The sequence below is a fragment of the Bufo gargarizans genome, chromosome 3 (assembly GCF_014858855.1).
Source record: "Bufo gargarizans isolate SCDJY-AF-19 chromosome 3, ASM1485885v1, whole genome shotgun sequence".
Lineage (NCBI taxonomy): Eukaryota > Metazoa > Chordata > Amphibia > Anura > Bufonidae > Bufo > Bufo gargarizans.
The window spans coordinates 95,667,893-95,687,989 of NC_058082.1; the positions used below are offsets into that span (position 1 = coordinate 95,667,893).

Below are 20,097 nucleotides of genomic sequence, written 5' to 3' on the forward strand. Positions count from 1 at the left end.
AATGAAGCAGTAGTGCACATTAGTGCAAATTTATTGAAAGCCTCCCATCACCTACTGTTCTCCTCCAACATCTTCTCCCTCTCTAAATGTTCCTTGTCAAGTGACCTCACGGCTGGCTCCTAATATCAGGGACATTCTCCATAAAGTCATCCTTGTCCTACTTCAAGCAGTATCGTCAAACCACAGAAAACCTAGAAACCCTAATAAAACCAGCGTGACACAGAAGTGCTCTCAGTAATGCGCACAGTCAACACATAAGCGAAAACTAAAGAATAGGCCTAACAACCACAGCAGATTTACACACAGCCAGAGCGTCGGGTCAATTATTTTGATTGGATGTGCTGAATATATACAAAGCCCATACTGTACGCTGCAAAGCGCTGCCCGAATGAAGACACAATGCTGCATAACAGGATTCCCCAAGTTATAGAAAAGCCTAGAAAATTTCTTAACATGGGAGTGTGAGCCTGGACAAGGGGTCCACATAGCCAAAGTGCTGAATACTTTGTTGATGGCACCTCATTTTGGTTTCTACTGATGTCTGGGGAGTTCCTATTTTTTGGCCACTAAAAATGCAGAGGATGGGGTGGTCACCTATGTTCTCCGAACTGGTGGGGGTGTCAATGCAGCAGGACTAATCATCTGTAGTGTATTGGTTATTTGTACAATACATCATGGCCACAGATTATCAATGGAAATGCCATCAGTAACCTCACGTCTGGCAGCCACTCATCCCCTACAGACACTGAGATAAACATGAATGCTCAGCCAAGGATGCACGTTTATGTTGGAATTGGCAAAAATAGCCCATGATCGGCCAATGGCTCCTTTGTATGGCCATCTTTAAAAGATATTGTAGCTTATGAGGAGCCTCTGCGATCGTTTACCTAACGGTTTCAACACAATCAAGAAGGGAAATAAATCATTTATGTATCTGCACTAAAGCGAATATAAGGACATTATAGCCATAGCAAAGTTGTTTCATTGGCCAGAATTAGAAATACTGAATATGAAGTAGATTTATGTTTGTAAACTTGTTAAAATGGTGTGATAATTGTAAAATGCTAAGTTCTCTTATCATGCCTAAAGTTCCTTTACACGGGACGAAAGAGTAGATTGTCGGGAAGGAAGCGTTCCTTCCGGACAATATGCTCCTCGCTTGTGGAGAAGACTGCTGCTATTAAATACAGCGATCTCCTCCAGAGTATCAGGAGGAGTGATCGCTAATGCCACCGTTCTTACTGTTCCCATACTGACTTCTTGTCTCCCGGCAGCACATCGTGCTTACACCGCACAATCTGCTGCGCACAAACGATTTAATTACCCGACGAACAAATGTTTGGCTCGTTTATGAGGTAATTGGCGGCATATTTACACTGCCAGATAATAGCTAACGAGCATTCCTATGATTATTTTTTGGATTCTCGGCTCGTGTAGAGTGCCCATAAGACTCCTCACGCCCTTTAAGGTGCTCTCCATAAGGCGATATTGTGTTCCTCAAATCCTGACCAACCACCTCTTCTGAAGGCACAGGCGGTCAATGGCTGCAAAAGCGCCTTGAGGCCATTTAGTTCGCAATTGTAGCGCTATACAAGTTATTCATTCAACCAATGTCAAACTATGTAAATGTACTACAGAGAAACATGAAGTGAAGAGACTAGCGCGAAGAAAACTGCAGCACGAGGATGAAATAACTGCATTTATCAATATGGCAATTTATGGCAAGAAACCGTTCCTCCATGGACATTATATGTTCAGTCTGGCACCTACAGTGCCTTGCAAAAGTATTCACACACACCCCCCCACCTTGACTTTTTTCGTGTTTTGTTACATTGCAGCCTTAAAGGGAATCTGTCACCTGCTTTTACCATTTTAAGCTGTCACCATTGCCTTGTTCACTAAAGTACCTTATTTCCTGCAGTCTTCTTCTTACTTTATTTCGTTTTGTTCTTTTGATAAAAAAACCCTTTTATGATATGCTAATGAGGCTCCAAGGTGCCCAGAGGGGCGTTTTTTTTCCCTCTCTGGTGCCCAGTGACGCCCCCCTGCAGCGCCTAGCCCACCTTAATTTGAAGCCCAAGAACGCCTCCGGATCCTGAAATAACCTCCCACAGCCCCGGCAAACGGTTCCGCCCCCTCCCCACGTCATTGTCTACCTTCTAGAAATGCCCCGTCCTTCTTCCTGTCGGCGGCCAGAAATCTCGCGCAGGCGCAGTTCCACATGCGGCCTGCGCGATCATCAACCTCCTCAGGGCAACAGCACTCAGATTACGTCACTGGGCTTGGCGCATGCCCAGTGGGACTTTTGAGGCTGTTGCCCTCAGGAGCTTAATGATTGCGCAGGCCGCAGGCGGTACTGCGCCTGCCCGAGTTTTCTGGCCGCCGACAGGAAGAAGGACGGGGCACCAAAACACCAGAATACTTTTGCAAGACACTGTATGTATAGTACAGGGCTCAGCAACCTACAGCACTCCAGCTGCTGTGCAACCACAACTCCTAGCAAGCACACTTTCAGAGGTTGCTGATCCCTGATATAGTATAACGGCAGTTCAGAGAGTCCAGCTAGCTATAATACCACAATGGAGACACCTCCCTTCAGGCATTTGGATGTAACTGTAGGTCCAGATAGTAATCTGCCTCTTTCACATGGTAATAGAAAAGTCCAGCTCACCTGCTATTTCTATCCTTGATTGTTATCCCCTCGTGCACAGAAACCATAGGTATAAGACCATTACATTTTGAAACAAGTAAAGATGGATCCAGCACCGGAGTATCTTTGAGTTGTTTGTTTCTTTGTCAGTGATAAAATATTCCCAGCATCAATTACGTCCTCTTGTTTCAACCAAAATCTACGCGTTTCGAACTTGGTAGTTCTTACACTCATGACTTGGCCTCTTTCACATGTCTGTGGATATCGAAGGTGTGCTGTCCCTGTTTGACACGGACAGCATGCGTACCGATTGACTTTAATGTGTGCATTCACACCGACGTGTGATTAGGTCCATAGGGTGGGTTCATACGTAGGTTTTTGCCGGAGGTTTTCTGTACTTTTATGTTTTTAGTGGTGTTTTTTTGCATCTGTAGTTTTTGGTGCGTTTTTTCCCAGTTAAAAACACCAGCTCCAGGGGTTAGCTGAATGTCTATGGGAAACATAAAACACGCACGCGTTTATTTTGCTACTGGCATATTTGTTACTTAAGTGGCGTTTTATGTGTGTGTGATGTTTTTTGAATAGCGCAGCATGCAGAAGCTTGACCTTTTTACATCTCCTTCTCTATAGGGAGAAATAAAATTCCAGAAAAAAGCCTGGTTCACACAGATGACTAGAAATACGCCGATAAAACATTTTTTGCATGTGGTATGGCAACCATGAGTGGTTTATATGGAGTTGTGGCCTACAAATCATGTGTGTTTGGATCCTAACGGAAATTGCAATTGTGCCATAAAAAATGAGAAAAAAAAAACAAAACTGGTAAAATAAAAATGTATAGAAAGATTTACTGTAACCGTTTAAAAGAAAAAAAGTGAAGAAAATGTATAAATAAATAAATTACACCAACTTTTAATATTTTTTCTTAAAGAGCCTCAAGTCTGGATGATATCCTATGACAATCCTACACAAAGGATCCTTTAGTAGCTCTAATAAGAAGATTAGGGAAGATAAAAGCTAGTGCAGGTCGTCTAATAAACGGCGTATAACTACCGGTTACGACTTGCCCTTGCCTTAGGAGGAATACCGCATGATCTGCCTGTCAGCTCGGCTCTCTCCCCTCCCGATTTTTGGACAGCATGAAGCCGCCACTGTGTGCTCTGCGCTGCCAGGACTGCTGCTGGGGTTAAGGTGCTTTTTAAGCACTACCGTATTTTGTATCCGTTCCGTATAATTTTTTTCTGCGGACAGCACTTCTGCACACAGACTCATTCATTTCTATGGATCCGCAAAAAAACACGGATGTCCATGTGCTGTCCGCATCTGTGTGTCCTTTCCGCAAAAAGATAGAACAAGTACTATTCTTGGCCACAAAATGCGGACCACGGACTCACTGAAGTCAAAGGGTCTGCTAAAAAACGGAAGTCACACTGACATCCATTTTGCGGTCTGCAAAACGCGGAAGACATGGTCGTGGGCAAGAGGCCTGAGTTAGGCCAATCCTGTTATCCGAAATGAGCGTTCAAATACACACGAGGACCAGAAGTTGTATGACACGGACCACGAATATGGTGCCCATAGTACGCTATAGGCCGGTGCTATATCGTACCTCTGTGCTACTGTGTTTTTCACGTGGATTCACATGGAAATCTTCTCTCATAAATTCTTGTATTAGGCTACTTTTACATAGTATTTGTGAGCCCAAACCAGTAAAACCTGCAGAGTAAAGGTATAATGGATATATCTGCGCCTCCTCTGTGTTTTGGATCCATTACTGGTTTTGACTTAGGCTACATGCACATGAACGTAAGGGCTCCGTGCCCGTACTGCGGTCCGCAGGCTGTGTGCATTCTGCATCACGAATCTCGGACCCATTCACTTGAATGGGGTCAGCGATCCGCATCTGACAGTCCGCACTACAAAAAAGTAGTGCATGCGCTACTTTTTTGCGGTGCGGAGGCACGGCCAGAAACACCACGGAAGCACTCCGTAGTGCTTCCGTGGGGTTCCGATCCGTGCCTCATTTCTGAATCTCCGTGATTGCAGACCCATTCAAGTGAATGGGTCCGCGATCCGTGATGCAGAATGCACACAGCCTGTGCCCGTGTATTGCAGACACGCTGTATGTGGGCCGCAATACGACCACACGGCCGTGTGCATGTAGCCTTACAAATACTGATGTCAGTGATTTTGATACAAAACCAGGTGCAGATCGAAAAAAACAGAACAGGTAGAAATCTCTCCCTGAGGCCTCATGCACACGACCGTTGTGTGCACCCGTGGCCGTTGTGCCGTTAGACGTTTTTTTCTGCGGCTCCATTGACTTTCAATGGGGCCGTTGAAAACTCGGCTTGTGCACCGTTTTTACACCGCGCCCGTGACCCGTGTTTCGAGGCAGTGAAAAAAATATAACCTGTCCTATTTTTTTCACGGCTAACGGTTCACGGGCCCATTCAAGTCAATGGGTCCGTGAAAATCACGGATGCACACAAGATTGTCATCCGTGACCGTGATCCGTGTCCGTGATCCGTGTCCGTTTTTTCCTATCATTTCAATGGCAAACTTGACTTAGATTTTTTTTTCATCTTTCATGTCCGTGGATCCACCAAAAATCACGGCAGACCCACGGAAGAAAAAACGGGCACGGATCACGGTACAACGGAACCACGTTTTGCGGGACGTTAAAAAATATGTTCGTGTGCATGAGGCCTTATACCTTATCTCTGTGGAGGCTTCACAAGCACTGATCAAACACTGACTGTGTGTAGGTAGCCTTAAAGGGGTTGTCTCATCGCTAGGATATACCCACATTGTCTGATAGGTGCAGGACCCGCCCCTATACTGAGAACGGAGCCCTGAAAGTGGTGGAGGGTGCACTTCATTTTCTGGCTCGGCTATTTCCGTCAGACCCATAGAAGTGAATAGAAGCGGTGGCCGGTCATGCGCGGTGCGCTCCCATTCACTTCTACGGGGAGAGCGCTTGGTGTGGCCGAACTGGAGTCCTCCAGCCACCACTTTGCAGGGCTCCGTTTCCGATATAGGAACTAGTCTATTCCTACTTTTATCTTTGCCCCCGTTACTCCAGAAATATAACTTTCATAATATGCTAATTAGCCTCTAGGAGGAGGGGGGGGCGTTGCCCTTGCTCCTAGAGGCTCCGTTCTCCCACCTCTGGCCACGCCCTGCTACATTAGATTGACAGGGCCAGGCAGCATTGGTCTCCTACTGCCGGCCCTGTCTGTTGTGTAAATCTCGCGTCTGCGCCGTCCGTTCAGTATTCGGCGCAGGCGCAGTGAGTGAAGGGCGCTGTATACTGAACGGCGTGAGATTTCCCCCGCGGACAGGGCCAGCAGTTGGAGGTGAAGGCTGCCTGGTCCTGTCAATCTAGTGTAGCAGGGCCTGGCCAGAGGTGGGAGACCGGAGCCTCTAGGAGCAGGGGCAATGCCCCCCCCCCCCCCCCCTGCACCTAGAGGTTATATAGCATATTATAAACGTTATATTTCTGGAGTAACGGGGTCATAGATAAAAGTAGGAATAGGCTAGTTAGGTTCAGCTGACATTAGCACATCGCTGTCAGCTAGTTTAATCTGGGGACAGAAACCCTTTAAAGTTGTTTTCTGACTATTTGTAACAGGTCATCATCAGCCTCTGACTGGTGGGGATACGACACCCGGGACCCCCGCCGACCAGCTGGTTGATTAAGACAAGGCACTTCTGTGAGCGCTGTGGCCTTCTTGCAGCTTACCCTAGGCCAGTGACATCATGACCACCAGTCACATGGCCTAGTGGCAGCTCATCCTCATTCACTTCAGCGGACCCACACCGATCAGCTGCTGATGACCTATCCAGAGGATAACCCCTTTAACGGAGCAGAGTTGCAATACAAGGGACAACCCATGGGCAGGCGTGAAGCTGTTTTTGGAACAAGGTAGCCATTTTGTAATCCTGGACAACCCCTTTAAGGCCTCATGCACACAACCGTTCCGTTTTTTTGCGGTCCGCAAAACATGAAAGCCGTCTGTGTGCCTTCTGCAATTTGTGGAACGGAACAGGCGGCCCATTGTAGAAATGCCTATTCTTGTCCGCAAAACGGACAATAGGACATGCTCCACGGAACGGTGCTGTCCGCATCTTTTGCAGCCCCATTGAAGTGAATGGGTCCGCACCCAAGCCGCAAAAACTGTGGCTTGGATGCGGTCCAGAACAACGGTCGTGTGCATGAGGCCTAAACGAGAGTTTGACGGCTCCGGATACTAAGGAAGATAGGTCATCAATATGCAACTGGTGAGCGTGGAACACTCAGGACCAGCTAGTCTCTGGAGCCTCGGCGCTGGAACTAGCACTCTGAACGAAGCACTCTGTTCCAAACATAGTGGTCGTGAAAGGGAGCTGAGCTGCAGTAACCGGACATGTCCACTACACTTTGAGTGTCGCTGTGTCCCCTTGCTCGTGCACTGGAGGCTGCAGGTACAGCTGATTTTGGGGGTGCCGAGTGTTGGACACCCACCAATCAGATATTGATGACCTAACATTCACTTCATGTTGTGCTATTGCATTTTGCCACCAGGCTCGTTGTCTGTGTGACAAGTTGTGCTGTCAACGTCACTGCACCACCCTACCTTAAGGGTTCATTCACGCCTCAGCAAGTCACATCCATGTGCTCTCCGTGTTCTTCACAGAACTATGGGAGTCATTTACGAACAGATATACGCCACTAATCTGGGGCAGATTTTGTCGCAAGCAGAATCTGCGACTGCTTCCCAGCTCACACCAGGTCTAAAAAAAAGGGGGGGGGGGGGTGTGGACAGGGAAGGGCTGTCAAGCCCGCCTCATTCATCATTTTCTATGCCTGTTTTAGGCCTCATGCACACGACCGCTGTTTTGGTCCGCATCCGAGCCGCAGTTTTGGCGGCTTGGATGCGGACCCATTCACTTCAACGGGGCCGCAAAAGATGCAGACAGCACTCCGGATGCTGTCCGCCTCCGTTGTTCCGTGGTCCGCAAAAAAAATATAACCTGTCCTATTCTTGTCCGTATAGGCAGTTATATCAATGGCCATCCGTGTTTTGCGGATTCGCAATTTGCGGACCGCAAAACACACAACGGTCGTGTGCATGAGGCCTTAGACATAGAAAATGGTCTAAATGTAAGACAGCTAGGGAGCTGTCTCACATTTAGAATCAGCAGTGGATACAACTCAGCGATCCACCGCCAGCGCAGAGGCTTATTAAGAGTGGCGTCCTAAAGGCTGTTCTAAATAATGTGCCCCTTCAGACGTCCTTTTTGACCACAGTCCGCTGCTTTCCCATATTTCAGCATACATCATCGACCTTAGGCCTCAACCACACGACAGTGTCTGACTGCGGTCCGAAAAAGGCGGACGGACACCTTCCGGGTGCTCTCTGCATTGTTCTCACTCCCATCGCTAGAAATAACCATTCTTGACCGCACTACGCACCAGAATGGGGCATGTGCTAGAAATTGCAGAATGGACATACGGATGCGCACAGCACAAGAATAACATCCCGTTTTTTGGCGGACCCTTGGAAATTAACGGGTCTCTGGGACATCTGCAAAAGCAGAGAGGACACAGATGCAGAATACGATTGACATTCAGCGGTTTTCCATATTTTTCTGGATTAAAATAAGGCAATAAAAGCCTGAACCCATCCAGAAGACAATTATGTCTGGGCCCCATTTTCACATCCATCAACACAAATCCTCTCTTTATTTTCTCCTAAATATTTTCCGGGCAGGAATGAAAGGCTGTGCCCCAGGTGTTAGTATTTCTCAGGCATGGAAACATTTCATCATTCAGATGACAGAAACGCCCAGAGATTAGACAAACTGAAGCAAAGCTCAGAGGAAGCCATGTCTGTTAACCCGGAATCGCACCGGCCCCGCGTGCTCCTGTCAGGCCGCCCAGGGAAGCGGAAAGCCGGGATATCAGGCACGTTCCTTCTGGATATCTTCAGAGCTTAGCCGTTTATTGCACACGCAGGGGAGCAGAGCCTCTGTAAATGATAATGCAATGTCTGCAATCAGGAAATCCACTGAAAAGGGCAACTGAAACACGGAAATTGACATTTATTGAATTCTGAATTAAATACAAAATCTGCAGTGGCTTCCGGTTTCCAGTTCTGTCCCATGCGGTGTGGCGAACCCCTTATGCATCACTGTATAGTGGCTATATATTGGTGCAGGAATAGGAACCATACAAGGGCTCATGCGGTCCGCAAAATATACGGATGACCTCCGTGTGCATTCCGTATTTTGCGGAACGGAACAGCTGGCCCCTAATAGAACAGTCCTAATAGGACATGTTCTATTTTTTTTGCAAAACGGACATACAGAAACAGAACGCACATGGAGTAATTTCAGTTTTTTTTGCCCATTGAAATGAATGGTTCAGTATACAGTCCGCAAAAAAAACAGACACGGAAAGAAAATACGTTCGTGTGCACGAGTTCTAAAGATGCAGGACCATGTGATGCAAAATCTAACTTCATGTTATGAACGGCGAGCTGGTCAGATGTTATATGAGAAACTGACCACATCGAGGTTTCATTTTCACACTCGACGGTCTTTGCCTGTGTACGGTTTTGGGGTTCACATGAAGAAGACTGTAAGGAGTCCTCCGGGCTGCAGGGACTCCATGAGCCACCACAGAGTATATTGGAGCTATTCTCCCTACAAGCAACCGTTGCAGCGAAGAATACCTCCATAAGAGCTCATGCACACGGACGTAGTTTTGATCCAATCTGCCTTTTTTGCGGAACGATTCATCTGTCCGTATCCGTAAGTCCATTCTATAACAAAAACAGAACATGAAATATTCTTGTCCATTTTGCGGACAAGGATAGGACACTTCTGAAGGAGTAAAAAAAAAAAAAAAAAAAGAAAACAAATAGCGGTATGCATTAGGCCGGTATCCGTGTTTTGCGGATCCGTGATTTTAAGACCGCAGAACACTCACTCGTTGCATGATTAAGTTGAATTGGGTCACAAAGCCACTTACAAGCTGCTGCGACCACAGAATCGCCAAAAAAAAAAAAAAAAATCCCGCAGTATTAGATTTTTTGCAATTCTGGGGTGATCATGACAACCTGCATGTCACGCTGCAACCCCATCGCGCAGGTCAAAACATCCGATGGTAGGGAGGCACAGGTTAGCTTAGCACATTCACCTTACAAAATTGTCGAAATCCAACAACTTTACAGCGCGGTACAATAACTGTAGTATTACTGAAGCGCGAGGCCGCCCCGTAGTATTACTGAAGCGCGAGGCCGCCCCGTAGTATTACTGAAGCGCGAGGCCGCCCCGTAGTATTACTGAAGCGCGAGGCCGCCCCGTAGTATTACTGAAGCGCGAGGCCGCCCCGTAGTATTACTGAAGCGCGAGGCCGCCCCGTAGTATTACTGAAGCGCGAGGCCGCCCCGTAGTATTACTGAAGCGCGAGGCCGCCCTGTAGATGAACCTAGAACCAGCATGGAAGACAAGGTCTACAGCAGAACTTTCTCCTGGCATCACCCAACAGGGCCGATGGTCTGATTACCTAGAAACAGGCAAAACTCTGAATGAGAACATGACCTTGAATGGAGCGTGCACAAAAGCCACCCCTCGTTCATTTAGATCACACTGCTCTGACGTGGACGTGGTTCATATTCCCACAGACTCTGCCACAGGACAGGGTGACGCCGGGTTCCTTAGATTAGGATCACAGCACACAAGGCACGCACTCCTCTGCACCTATAAGGAGGAGGTCCTGCTGAAGTGAATGGGAGCCGAGCGGTAGGACCCCAGCATGGCCTTCTGCTTCCAGCTCCGTCCACTCATGTATGGGGCACTGATGGTTGACTGGTGGGATTGCCGGGTGTTGGACCCCCACCAATTTGATACTGATAACTTATCCAGTCCAAGTAATAAACCCCCACAGTGGCTCTAATGTGACAGCATAGTGCCACACCATTTCTGGAACTGCAGCTCCGCTCCTCACGTGTGGTTTCGGATTTGCAGGCTGCAGCGGTGACGTCGCTGTATATGGCACATGACACGGCTTAGCCTCAGCGGTATACACTGCGGTATACCGCTACATCACCGCTGCAGGCTGTAAAAGAGAAGCCGCACGGGAGGAGAGGAGCTGCAGCTCTGGAAACGGGGGCGGGGGTATATTATCACATATTGGGGCCCTTGGGGACCGGAAGTAGCAGCACAGGGAGCTTGGCGCTTCACGGCAACAGGTGTTTTTTTTTTTTAACACTGTACCCAGCCATATAGACATTAGTTCCCAGTGTTGGCCAACCCTTCAGAGCTGCCCAGCCCCAAACACATAAGAGTAAAGTCCTTACCACAGGACTGGCCGAGCATGCATGTGTGCAGGGAACAGGCTGACAGCTGGTGGAGGTTTGTAGCCAGCTTTACCATCATTACCACTAGGGAGATTTATCAAACTGGCTTGTTGCCCATAGCATCCAATCAGATTTTACTTTTCATTTTTCAAAGGAGCTGTTAAAAATGAAAGATGGAATGTGATTGGTTGCTAGGGGCACCTAAGGCTATTTTCACACTTGCGGTAGTGTGATCCGGCAAGCAGTTCCATCGTAGGAACTGTCCACCAGATCCGCTGATCTGGATGTGACTGAAAGCATCCGGATCTGTCTCACAAATGCATTGCAAGAACGGATCCGTCTCTTGTCATGCGGACAGACGGATCCGTCTTGTATCTTTTTTCACATTTTTACCGGACGGATCCAGCACTAATACATTCCTATGGGGAAAAATGCCGGATCTGGCATTCTGGAAAGTCTTCTGGTTTTTTTTTGCCGGAAATAAAACCGTAGCATGCTGCAGTTTTCTCTTTTGCCTGATCAGTCAAAATGACTGAACTGAAGACATCCTGAACGGATTTCTCTCCATTCAGAATGCATGGGGATCTGCCTGATCAGTTCTTTTCTGGTATTGAGCCCCTGTGACGGAACTCTATGCCGGAAAAGAAAACCGCAAGTGTGAAAGTACCCTAAGCCAGTTTTCTCCCCCAGTATCTCTACATGCCATGGAGTCCGACAACACCAGTACAATGGCCCATACGGGCTCTGTGCACTACAGTCTATAGGATCTCCTCAAATCCCAACCTGCTGAGGGCGCTCAGAGACCGTGGATAGATTCCCCAATACCAAGGGCTTGTTCAAGTAGCAGAAACCATTAAAAAAAGGATTTTTCTTCAAGGAAAATCAGTAACTGACGTGTCAACAGAAAGGCGATTCTCAGAACATAATTGTGCAGCCCCCCATGATGGCTGCTCCCACTGTGGCTGGTGTCACATGCAAGGGACTGGTCAATACATGCATCAAAATCCCATTGTGATCTAAACACATGGAAATATTCTTACCATAATGTGGCGCTGTTTCTCCAGACTGAAAGAATGTCGCCAAGGCACCCTTATGGCTCATTCAGACGGCCGCATGCTCTCCGCAAAAATGTGGATCAGTTTTTTTTTGCCGGATTAGATGCCGACCTATTTGCTCCTATGGGTTCCTGTTTCTTCCGTTCTATGGCTCCGCAAGACAAATAGAACAGTGAAAATCAGGACGTGGTCCTATTGAAATCTATGGGTCCGCAAGATTGCAGAATGCAATCAGTTTTTTTTTTTTGTTTTTTTTTTTACAGATATGTCAAACTGTCCACCCAAAAAACGGATCCACATTTCTGCGGACAGCACATGGCTGTCTTAATGGAGCCCTTAAAGTTTGAAAACATTGCAAACCTATCCCAATGCACCTGTACTACAGACAGACAGCCATCTCGGGGGCGCCCATCAGGACCTATGGACGTCATAAGAGGGGAGCCAAAACGCAAGAAGAGATCACCATGATAGGACAATCCCTTTAAGGATGTGCCAGTTTCCTACAGTTCCCACAGTCCCTTACCATGAAACCACTAAGGCTACTTTCACACTTGTGACAGAGGATTCCGGCAGGCAGCTCCGTCACTGGAACTGCCTGCCGGATCCGGCAATCCGGACGCAAACGGATGCATTTGTCAGACGGATCTGGCTGCGGATCCGTCTGACAAATGCATTGCAATACCGGATCTGTCTTTCCGGAAAAACTGATCCGGTATTTATTTATTTTCACAGATTTAAAGGTCGGTGCACGGAAGAACGGATCCGTCAATGCGGAAATGTTAATGCCAGATCTGGCACTAATACATTTCAATGGTAAACTGAAGCATGCTGCGGTATTTTCTCTGTCCAAAAATCGTACAGTGACTGAACTGATGCATCCTGAACGGATTGCTCTCCATTCAGAATGCATGGGGCTATGCCTGATCAGTTCTTTTCCGGATTTGAGCCCCTAGGACGGAACTCAGCGCCGGAAAAGAAAAACGCTAGTGTGAAAGTACCCTAATCCGCCAGTATTCCGAAGGCTTACCCGCTGCGCGGTGCCAACCATACGACCTTCCACCATGCAGCACCCAGTGCACGTCGCCGCTCTGCAATAGACATAGGGGTTCCCTTTGTTTCGCCACCAGATGGAATCCCCCCCCCCCCCCTCTATTAATTAACACTTATTGATCAGATGCCAACACATTCCACAGCGCAGACTGGATGGCGCAGGAGACAATGGCACAACATACAGGAGACAATCAATGGCCTGGTGAACCTACAGGAGGGCACATCCCAACCATTGCATAGCAGATACACAATGGGCATCCATGCCAGGTGACTGGCGTCACTGTGCCAACACCTGAGATCACATACAATCATGGAACTGACGGGATCGATGGAGCGTGTACAACCCGATCGTCTAGATCAGTGATCGGCTGCACACTGATGACAGCTCTGCAGCACAATTGACTCCATTCCTTTCGATGGATGCAGCTGAGGTCAGTAATCCACAGCAGATCCCCGGCAGAGCAGCCATCCACAATGGATCCCCCCTCTTCATTCATACATCTGCACAGATCGGCTCCCCCCGGGATCCACTCGCAGTGGTTTATCCCACGTCCTCATGCAGCCGGGGACGAGAGCACAGCGGTCCCGGCCGTCAGCACTCACCTTCTGACAGCTCCAGCTCCAGCTCGGCCAGCTGTTCCCTCACCTCCTTCGGGAGGGCTGACAGCTCGAAGCCTCTCTCCGCCATGGAGCCGGCCGGATACACCGTACGAAGCTGAAGAGGTTTGAATCAGCGGAGCTCAGCGCATAGTCCTCGCTACGGCCGCCATGCCAGGCCCAGCCTCACGTCACATGACCACAGTCAGGCTTCCAGCCTGCACGACCGCGGCTGACAGGGGGAACACTGACGCCCTCTGGTTCGTAGTGGTACTGCAACGTGTAATGCTGCTTGACATCGCATGAGGCGATGGGATTGTAATAAAACGGAATCTAGCGCCACCTGGTGGAAGGAGATGAAAAGGCGAAAATACTGTTGGACCCTGCTACTACAGAGCACTTCAGACCAGTATTTTCATGCAAACCAAGGAGTGGATTCCAAGCGCAGAGAACGGCTACTTTCACACTGGCGTTTTGGCTTTCCGTTTTTGAGATCCGTTCAGGGCTCTCACAAGCGGTCCAAAACGGATCAGTTTTGCCCTAATGCATTCTGAATGGAAAAGGATCCGCTCAGTTTGCCTTCGATCGGTCACCATTCCGCTCTGGAGGCGGACACCATAACGCTGCCTGCAGACAATGCGGAGGCAAACGGATCCGTCCTGACACACAATGTAAGTCAATGGGGATGGATTCGTTTTCACTGACACAATATGGCACAATAGAAAACGGATCCCCTTCCCCATTGACTTTCAATGGTGTTCAAGACAGATCCGTTTTGGCTATGTTAAAGATAATACAAATGGATCCATTCTGAATGGATGCGTGCGGTTGAATTATCAGAACGGATCAGTCTGTGTAGATCCATGACGGATCCGCAACAAACGCAAGTGTGAAACTAGCCAAACAGTTACACGTCCCCAGTTTTGTTTTTTTACCCATTCCAGATTTTTGTTAATCTTTTATTTATATTTTAACTATATCCATCAAACACAAAAAAATACAAATCCTTCATAACCCACTTCTGGTCCTAAAAAGATGGGAAATACTGGTCATATCATTGGTTGCTATGACGCCATGCGCTTCATGCCGCCGCTGCACTACAGTAATACACTCCTATAGATCATACCAGTGTACTACTGTATTGCGGCGGCAGCAGGAAGCGCACGGCGTCATAGCAACCAATGACGCCGTGCGCTCCTGCTCTCAGCAGGAATCCAGGCCGGGTAACCACGGACCGCTCACGGCCGTGTGCATTCGGCTTTACCGATGGGGGGGGGGGGTATGCACAGTATGACATTATCCAGTCAGTGCTGCCAGTGTCCCACCCCCCCAACTGGTATCACCTATCCGGACCTTTATTACAGACTGCTAGCAATTCATTAACAATTTCTAGAAGGAGTAAAAAAAAACAAAAAAGGAATGGTACAACTTGGGGTAGGATCGCACAGGTTTTTTTTTTAGGGCTCATGCAGACAACCGTATGTATTTTGTGGTCCGCAAACTACGGATCCGTTTAAAAAGAAAATGGATGACGTCCGTGTTACATCCATCTTTGTAACAATGCCTGTCCTTGTCCGCAAAACAGGCAAGAATAGGACATGTTCAAATGTATTTTTTAGGAACGGACATACGGGCACTGAATGCACACTGAGTCATTTCAGTTTTTTTCAAGCCCCATTGAAATAAAGGGTTCCGCATACGGACCTGTAAAAATAAAAAAGGAAACGGAAGAAAGATATGTTTGTGTGCATGAGTCCATAAGGAGGTTTTCAAGTAGATTTTCCTGCAGGTTTTTCAGCAAAAGCTAGAAGTGGATTTAAAAAGAATCAGAAATATAAAGGAAAGACGGCGGCTAGTTTCACACTAGCGCTAGAGATCCAGGGAACAGCCTGCCAGACCTCTCTGCATCGTCGGAAGCTTGAAAGTCTCTGTCCGGCCTCATTAACTAAGAACGCCGGCCACAACTCCGGACGATTCTCTGCATATTTGCCAGGTTGCGAATGAGATCTAACAGCCAATTCACTGCATATTTGCCGGGTTGGGGCCAGAGCTCCACCGGTTCCCATTATAGTGAATGGGGCCAGACTTCAAGCTTCCGGCAATGCTGGAATAAAGAGAGGTCCCTAGCGCTAGTGTGAAGCTAGCATTACTTCCTGCAAAGCCTCTGTCACAATGGGGGGGGGGACACCAGAATGACAACAGAAGGAAAATGACCAGGAACTAGGCCTCAAGGCTAGGGAAAGGGAAACGGTAACTAGGAAACCCTAAACTTAGCCCTGACTCCTGTCAGTATGAATAGACCTTGAAGGTGGAAATATTCATACACCGTAAACCTAGGCCCTAGGAGTACTGACAGGGTCTGAGACTACTGGTTCCCTCCCAAATGAACGAACCATCGTCTCCCTGAGGCCTAGTAAACAACGAGCAAATGGGAACAACAAAATACAAAGAGAAGTACACTTATCTTCAATAGAAAATGGATGAGCAGAACTCCACCAGCTCTTCCAACTCCAGGCAGATCATATCAACCGCATGGTAAGAAGTGTTAGTCCAGACTAAATAGAGGAACAGTAATGACCACAAGCTGCACCTGAGAAAAGAGGTGTGGTTATTACCAACAACACTGCAACAAGTGAAAACCGAGAGGCTGTCAGATAACCTCACGTGAAGCCAGTCTCTCAGATCTTCTAACCTCTGTCACGGGAGGGATCGTGACCGCCTCCTCCAAAAAACCTACCCTAAGTTGTACCATTCCTTTTTTACTCCTGCTAGAAGTCATGAATGAATTGCCAGCAGTCTGTTATAAAGGCCCAGATAGGTGTTACCAGTTGTAGGTGTGCCCCTGCACAGTCTGACCCTATCCAATCAGTGTTACCAGTGTCTCTGACTGTGCAGAGACACACACCCAACTGGTCAGACCCATCTGGACCTTCATTGCAAACTGCTAGTTATTCATTCATAACTTCCACCTCTGGGACCCTCACTAATCTCTAGAATGGGGCCCCCAAACTGAAGGAGGGCACACCGTGCATGTGCAGAGTGTTCTCTATTAATTTACATGAGAATTTCAAAAAAAGAATCCATTAAAATAATACAATAATGGTGCAGTCTAAGGATCCCCCACAGGAAACTGTCAACGCATTGTGAGCTCAGCTATTTCCGTAATTCCCATTGAAATTAATTCCCAGTTCTGCAGATAGGCGCAGGTCCCAGAGGTGCGGGGAAGGTATGCCATGGGGGACCTGCTAACAGACTGCAGAAAGAAGAGATCCTCCTGTCCCCATGTAACTGTACATGACTCCAAGGGAGAGCTACGCTGGGTTCACATTGGTGTTATTTCTGTTGTTCTGATCCATTATAGAAGCAGAACTATAAAAATAAAAGAAGCGGTATTCCTGCCAAATCACAGAAGCGAACGCTACCTGTTGGACCCCAATGACTGCAATGGGATCTGGTATCCATTAGGAAACCTGCTATTTTACTGGACAAAAAATGCATGCTGTGCTGTTTTGTCCTGAAATTTTGACTTAATCTGCGATGGAGGCTCTGGATGAAACCTCTGATACAGATGTCAATGTAGCCTAAGGGCCCTATTAGCAGGGCAGCTAGAGCAGACGATTGTCAGGAGGGAAGCATCGCTCGTCCCTATACTGTCCCATTGTTTGCCGGCAGTGCCTATTACACAGCGCGATCTGTCGCCAGCAAACCAAGATTTTTTTTAACATGTTAAAACATCCCAATTACCCGGTGAATTAGCATTTGCTCATTTGTTTGGGTAATCAGCGGCAGTATTACACTATCGATCATCTTAACAATAATCTGCCCGTGTAATAGGGCCTTTACATGGACTTCTGTGCATGTTATCAATCCCCCCTGGACTAAGATTAGCCCTCTGCACACAATTACACTGGTTTATTGATGCCATGACCCAAACCTTTACCAGCATCCAAATCACAGAATCATTCAGTAGCGCCAAGCACAGACTTCAGTAAAGTTTCCATGTTACACTGTCTCTCCTGTCCATATCCAGTCTTAGGCCTCATGCACACGGCCGTTGTGCGGCCGTTCCGTGCATTGGGGACAGCTATATGAGGTCCCCAATGCACGGGCAACTTCCGTGCGGCGGCTGGGACGGATCGAGACCCATTCAACTTGAATGGGTCCGTGATCCGTCCGCACCGCAAAAAAATAGAACATGTTCTATTTTTTTTGCGGTGCGGAGACACGGACAGAAACACTGCGGAAGCACTCTGTAGTGCTTCTGTGGGGTTCCGTGCCTCCATTCCGCACCGCAGCTCTGGATTACGGACCCATTCAAGTGAATAGGTCTACATCCGTGATGCGGGGAGCACGCGACCGGTGCCCGCATATTGCACACCCGCAATACATGAGGCCTTAGACAGTAATGGTGGGAAAAGTGGCAACCCTATGCACAACAGAATCGATGTAAGACCTCATTCAGATGCCTGTAAGCACATTACTATGATAATGGTATTGTGTAGCTTCTGTATTACACCTGTTCAGGCCCAATCGAGGGTCTAATTGTCGGGACTTATAAATTCTTATAATGGGTCAGAAGACGGTTGGGCTTGCACATGAATCTGAAATACTGACTCTTACAGCTGCCCGAATAATACATAAAGCTTCGTTCACACTTGTGTACTTGATCAGTATTTTGCATAATATAATGGAAACTTTTTTTTGCTTGCACCAACTCCTGTTTTGGCTTTAAAAATACATTAAAACCATTGTGCAGTGTCCATATAATGCCAAACTTATAGGTCATATGCTGTGGATATGCTCTGTCTAAAAATAAAAGGGTCACGTGCAATGAGAAAGAAGCCCCTTGTTTTGGAATTTGTATTGTGTTCTACTGTAGGGGTTCGTCCACATGTGATTCACATGGTGCAGTACTGCGTGGTGGCCTTTGTTTTTGTGGCGCTGTGCTGGTGGGTCGATGGGACCCAGTGCCATGGGTGGCATTGCCAGACAGCAGGGTTGCTGTTTGACTCCTGGGTCCTGCCGCCTACTAGGGCAGTGCCGGTTTGTCACCACAGTGTGCTGCGTGTTTTTGTCAGAGTAGGTCCCACTCAATGAGGCAACCTTGACACGTGGTGAGTGGGCTTATGCCTTTTAATCAAAATGTACACTAATGCCTCTTGTACAGCACGCAGTATGGGGGGCTCTACACTTTATATGGCGCTGAGAAGCGAGTTTAATTAGATCTAAGCATAGCATTGTGGATGCGCGATCCAGTTCTGTTTTTCTCCGCTTGATATATGCTGTGGATATTCTCTGATCCAGGGTCACCTCTGTTCACTGTCGTGCAATGAGAAAGAAACCCCTTGTTTTGGAATTTGTATTGTGTTCTACTGTAGGGGTACGTCCACATGAGATGAGTCTGTGATGGATCGGGATGAGAAGCTTTACTACAAAAACTGTTCAAAAAGGACTCGTTTTTGCAAGGGCTTGGCAGCTGAAGGCATCTGTGTTGGTCCCATGTTCATATTTGCCCACAATGGTGAGAAAAATTATGTTTTAATATATGTAAATGAGCCTCTAGGAGTAACAGGGGCGTTGCCGTTACACCTACATGCTCAGCTCTCTCTGCAACTGCTGCGCCTTCCGCACTTTGATTGACAGGACCAGGTGTGATGACGTTTTAACTGCCTGCCTCTGTCAATCAATGGGCATAGTCTCCAGCGCTGGTGGCTCCCCAAAACAGCTGATTGGTGAGGGTGCCAGGTGTTGGAGCCCTGAATCGGATTTGGTGACCTATGCTGAGGACAGGCCATCAATAACAAAGTACTGGAAAACCACTTTAATAGAAAGCCAGCAGAAATTCCATACACTGCAGTGGTATATTATTGCAGTCTATTGTATAAGCAAATGAATGATCGCATAACTAAAATAAAAAAAAAAGTAAAAGTAATGTTTTAAAAGTCTGATCATCAGTTTTTCCAATTTGACATATGAAAATTATTATAAATAATAGACAATAAAACATAATTGATATCACCTCTTCCAAAAATGCCCAAACTAATAAAAAATAAACGTATTTATCCTGTATGGTAAATGCTGGAACAAAAAAATATCTAAACGCCCTAATTGCCTTTTCTTTTTTTCTGAAAAAACTAAACAAAAAGTGATCAAAAATAAATGTGAGAAAAACAAAAACTACAGCTTGTCCCATAAAAAAAAGTCCTCACACAGTTCTTTAAATGGAAATATTAAAAAGTTAATGGGTGTCAGAATTTGGTGATGCAAAAACATTTTTTTGACAAGCTTTCATTAGTAAAACATTAAAAATGATATACAGTACAGACCAAAAGTTTGGACACACCTTCTCATTCAAAGAGTTTTCTTTATTTTCATGACTATAAAAATTGTAGAGTCA

At 47.1% G+C, this 20,097-nt stretch overlaps 1 protein-coding gene across 1 annotated transcript in view; it reads right to left on the minus strand.

Annotated features, from left to right (window-relative positions):
• Positions 1 to 13,879, minus strand: part of DIP2B (disco interacting protein 2 homolog B) — a 201,394-nt gene extending 187,515 nt beyond the window's left edge. Inside the window, exon 1 of the mRNA XM_044287746.1 lies at positions 13,707 to 13,879. Within this exon, the coding sequence (XP_044143681.1) occupies positions 13,707 to 13,791 (85 nt within the window). The 5' untranslated portion in view covers positions 13,792 to 13,879. The remainder of the gene's footprint in view (positions 1 to 13,706) is intronic.
• Between the last annotated feature and the right edge of the window lie 6,218 nt (positions 13,880 to 20,097).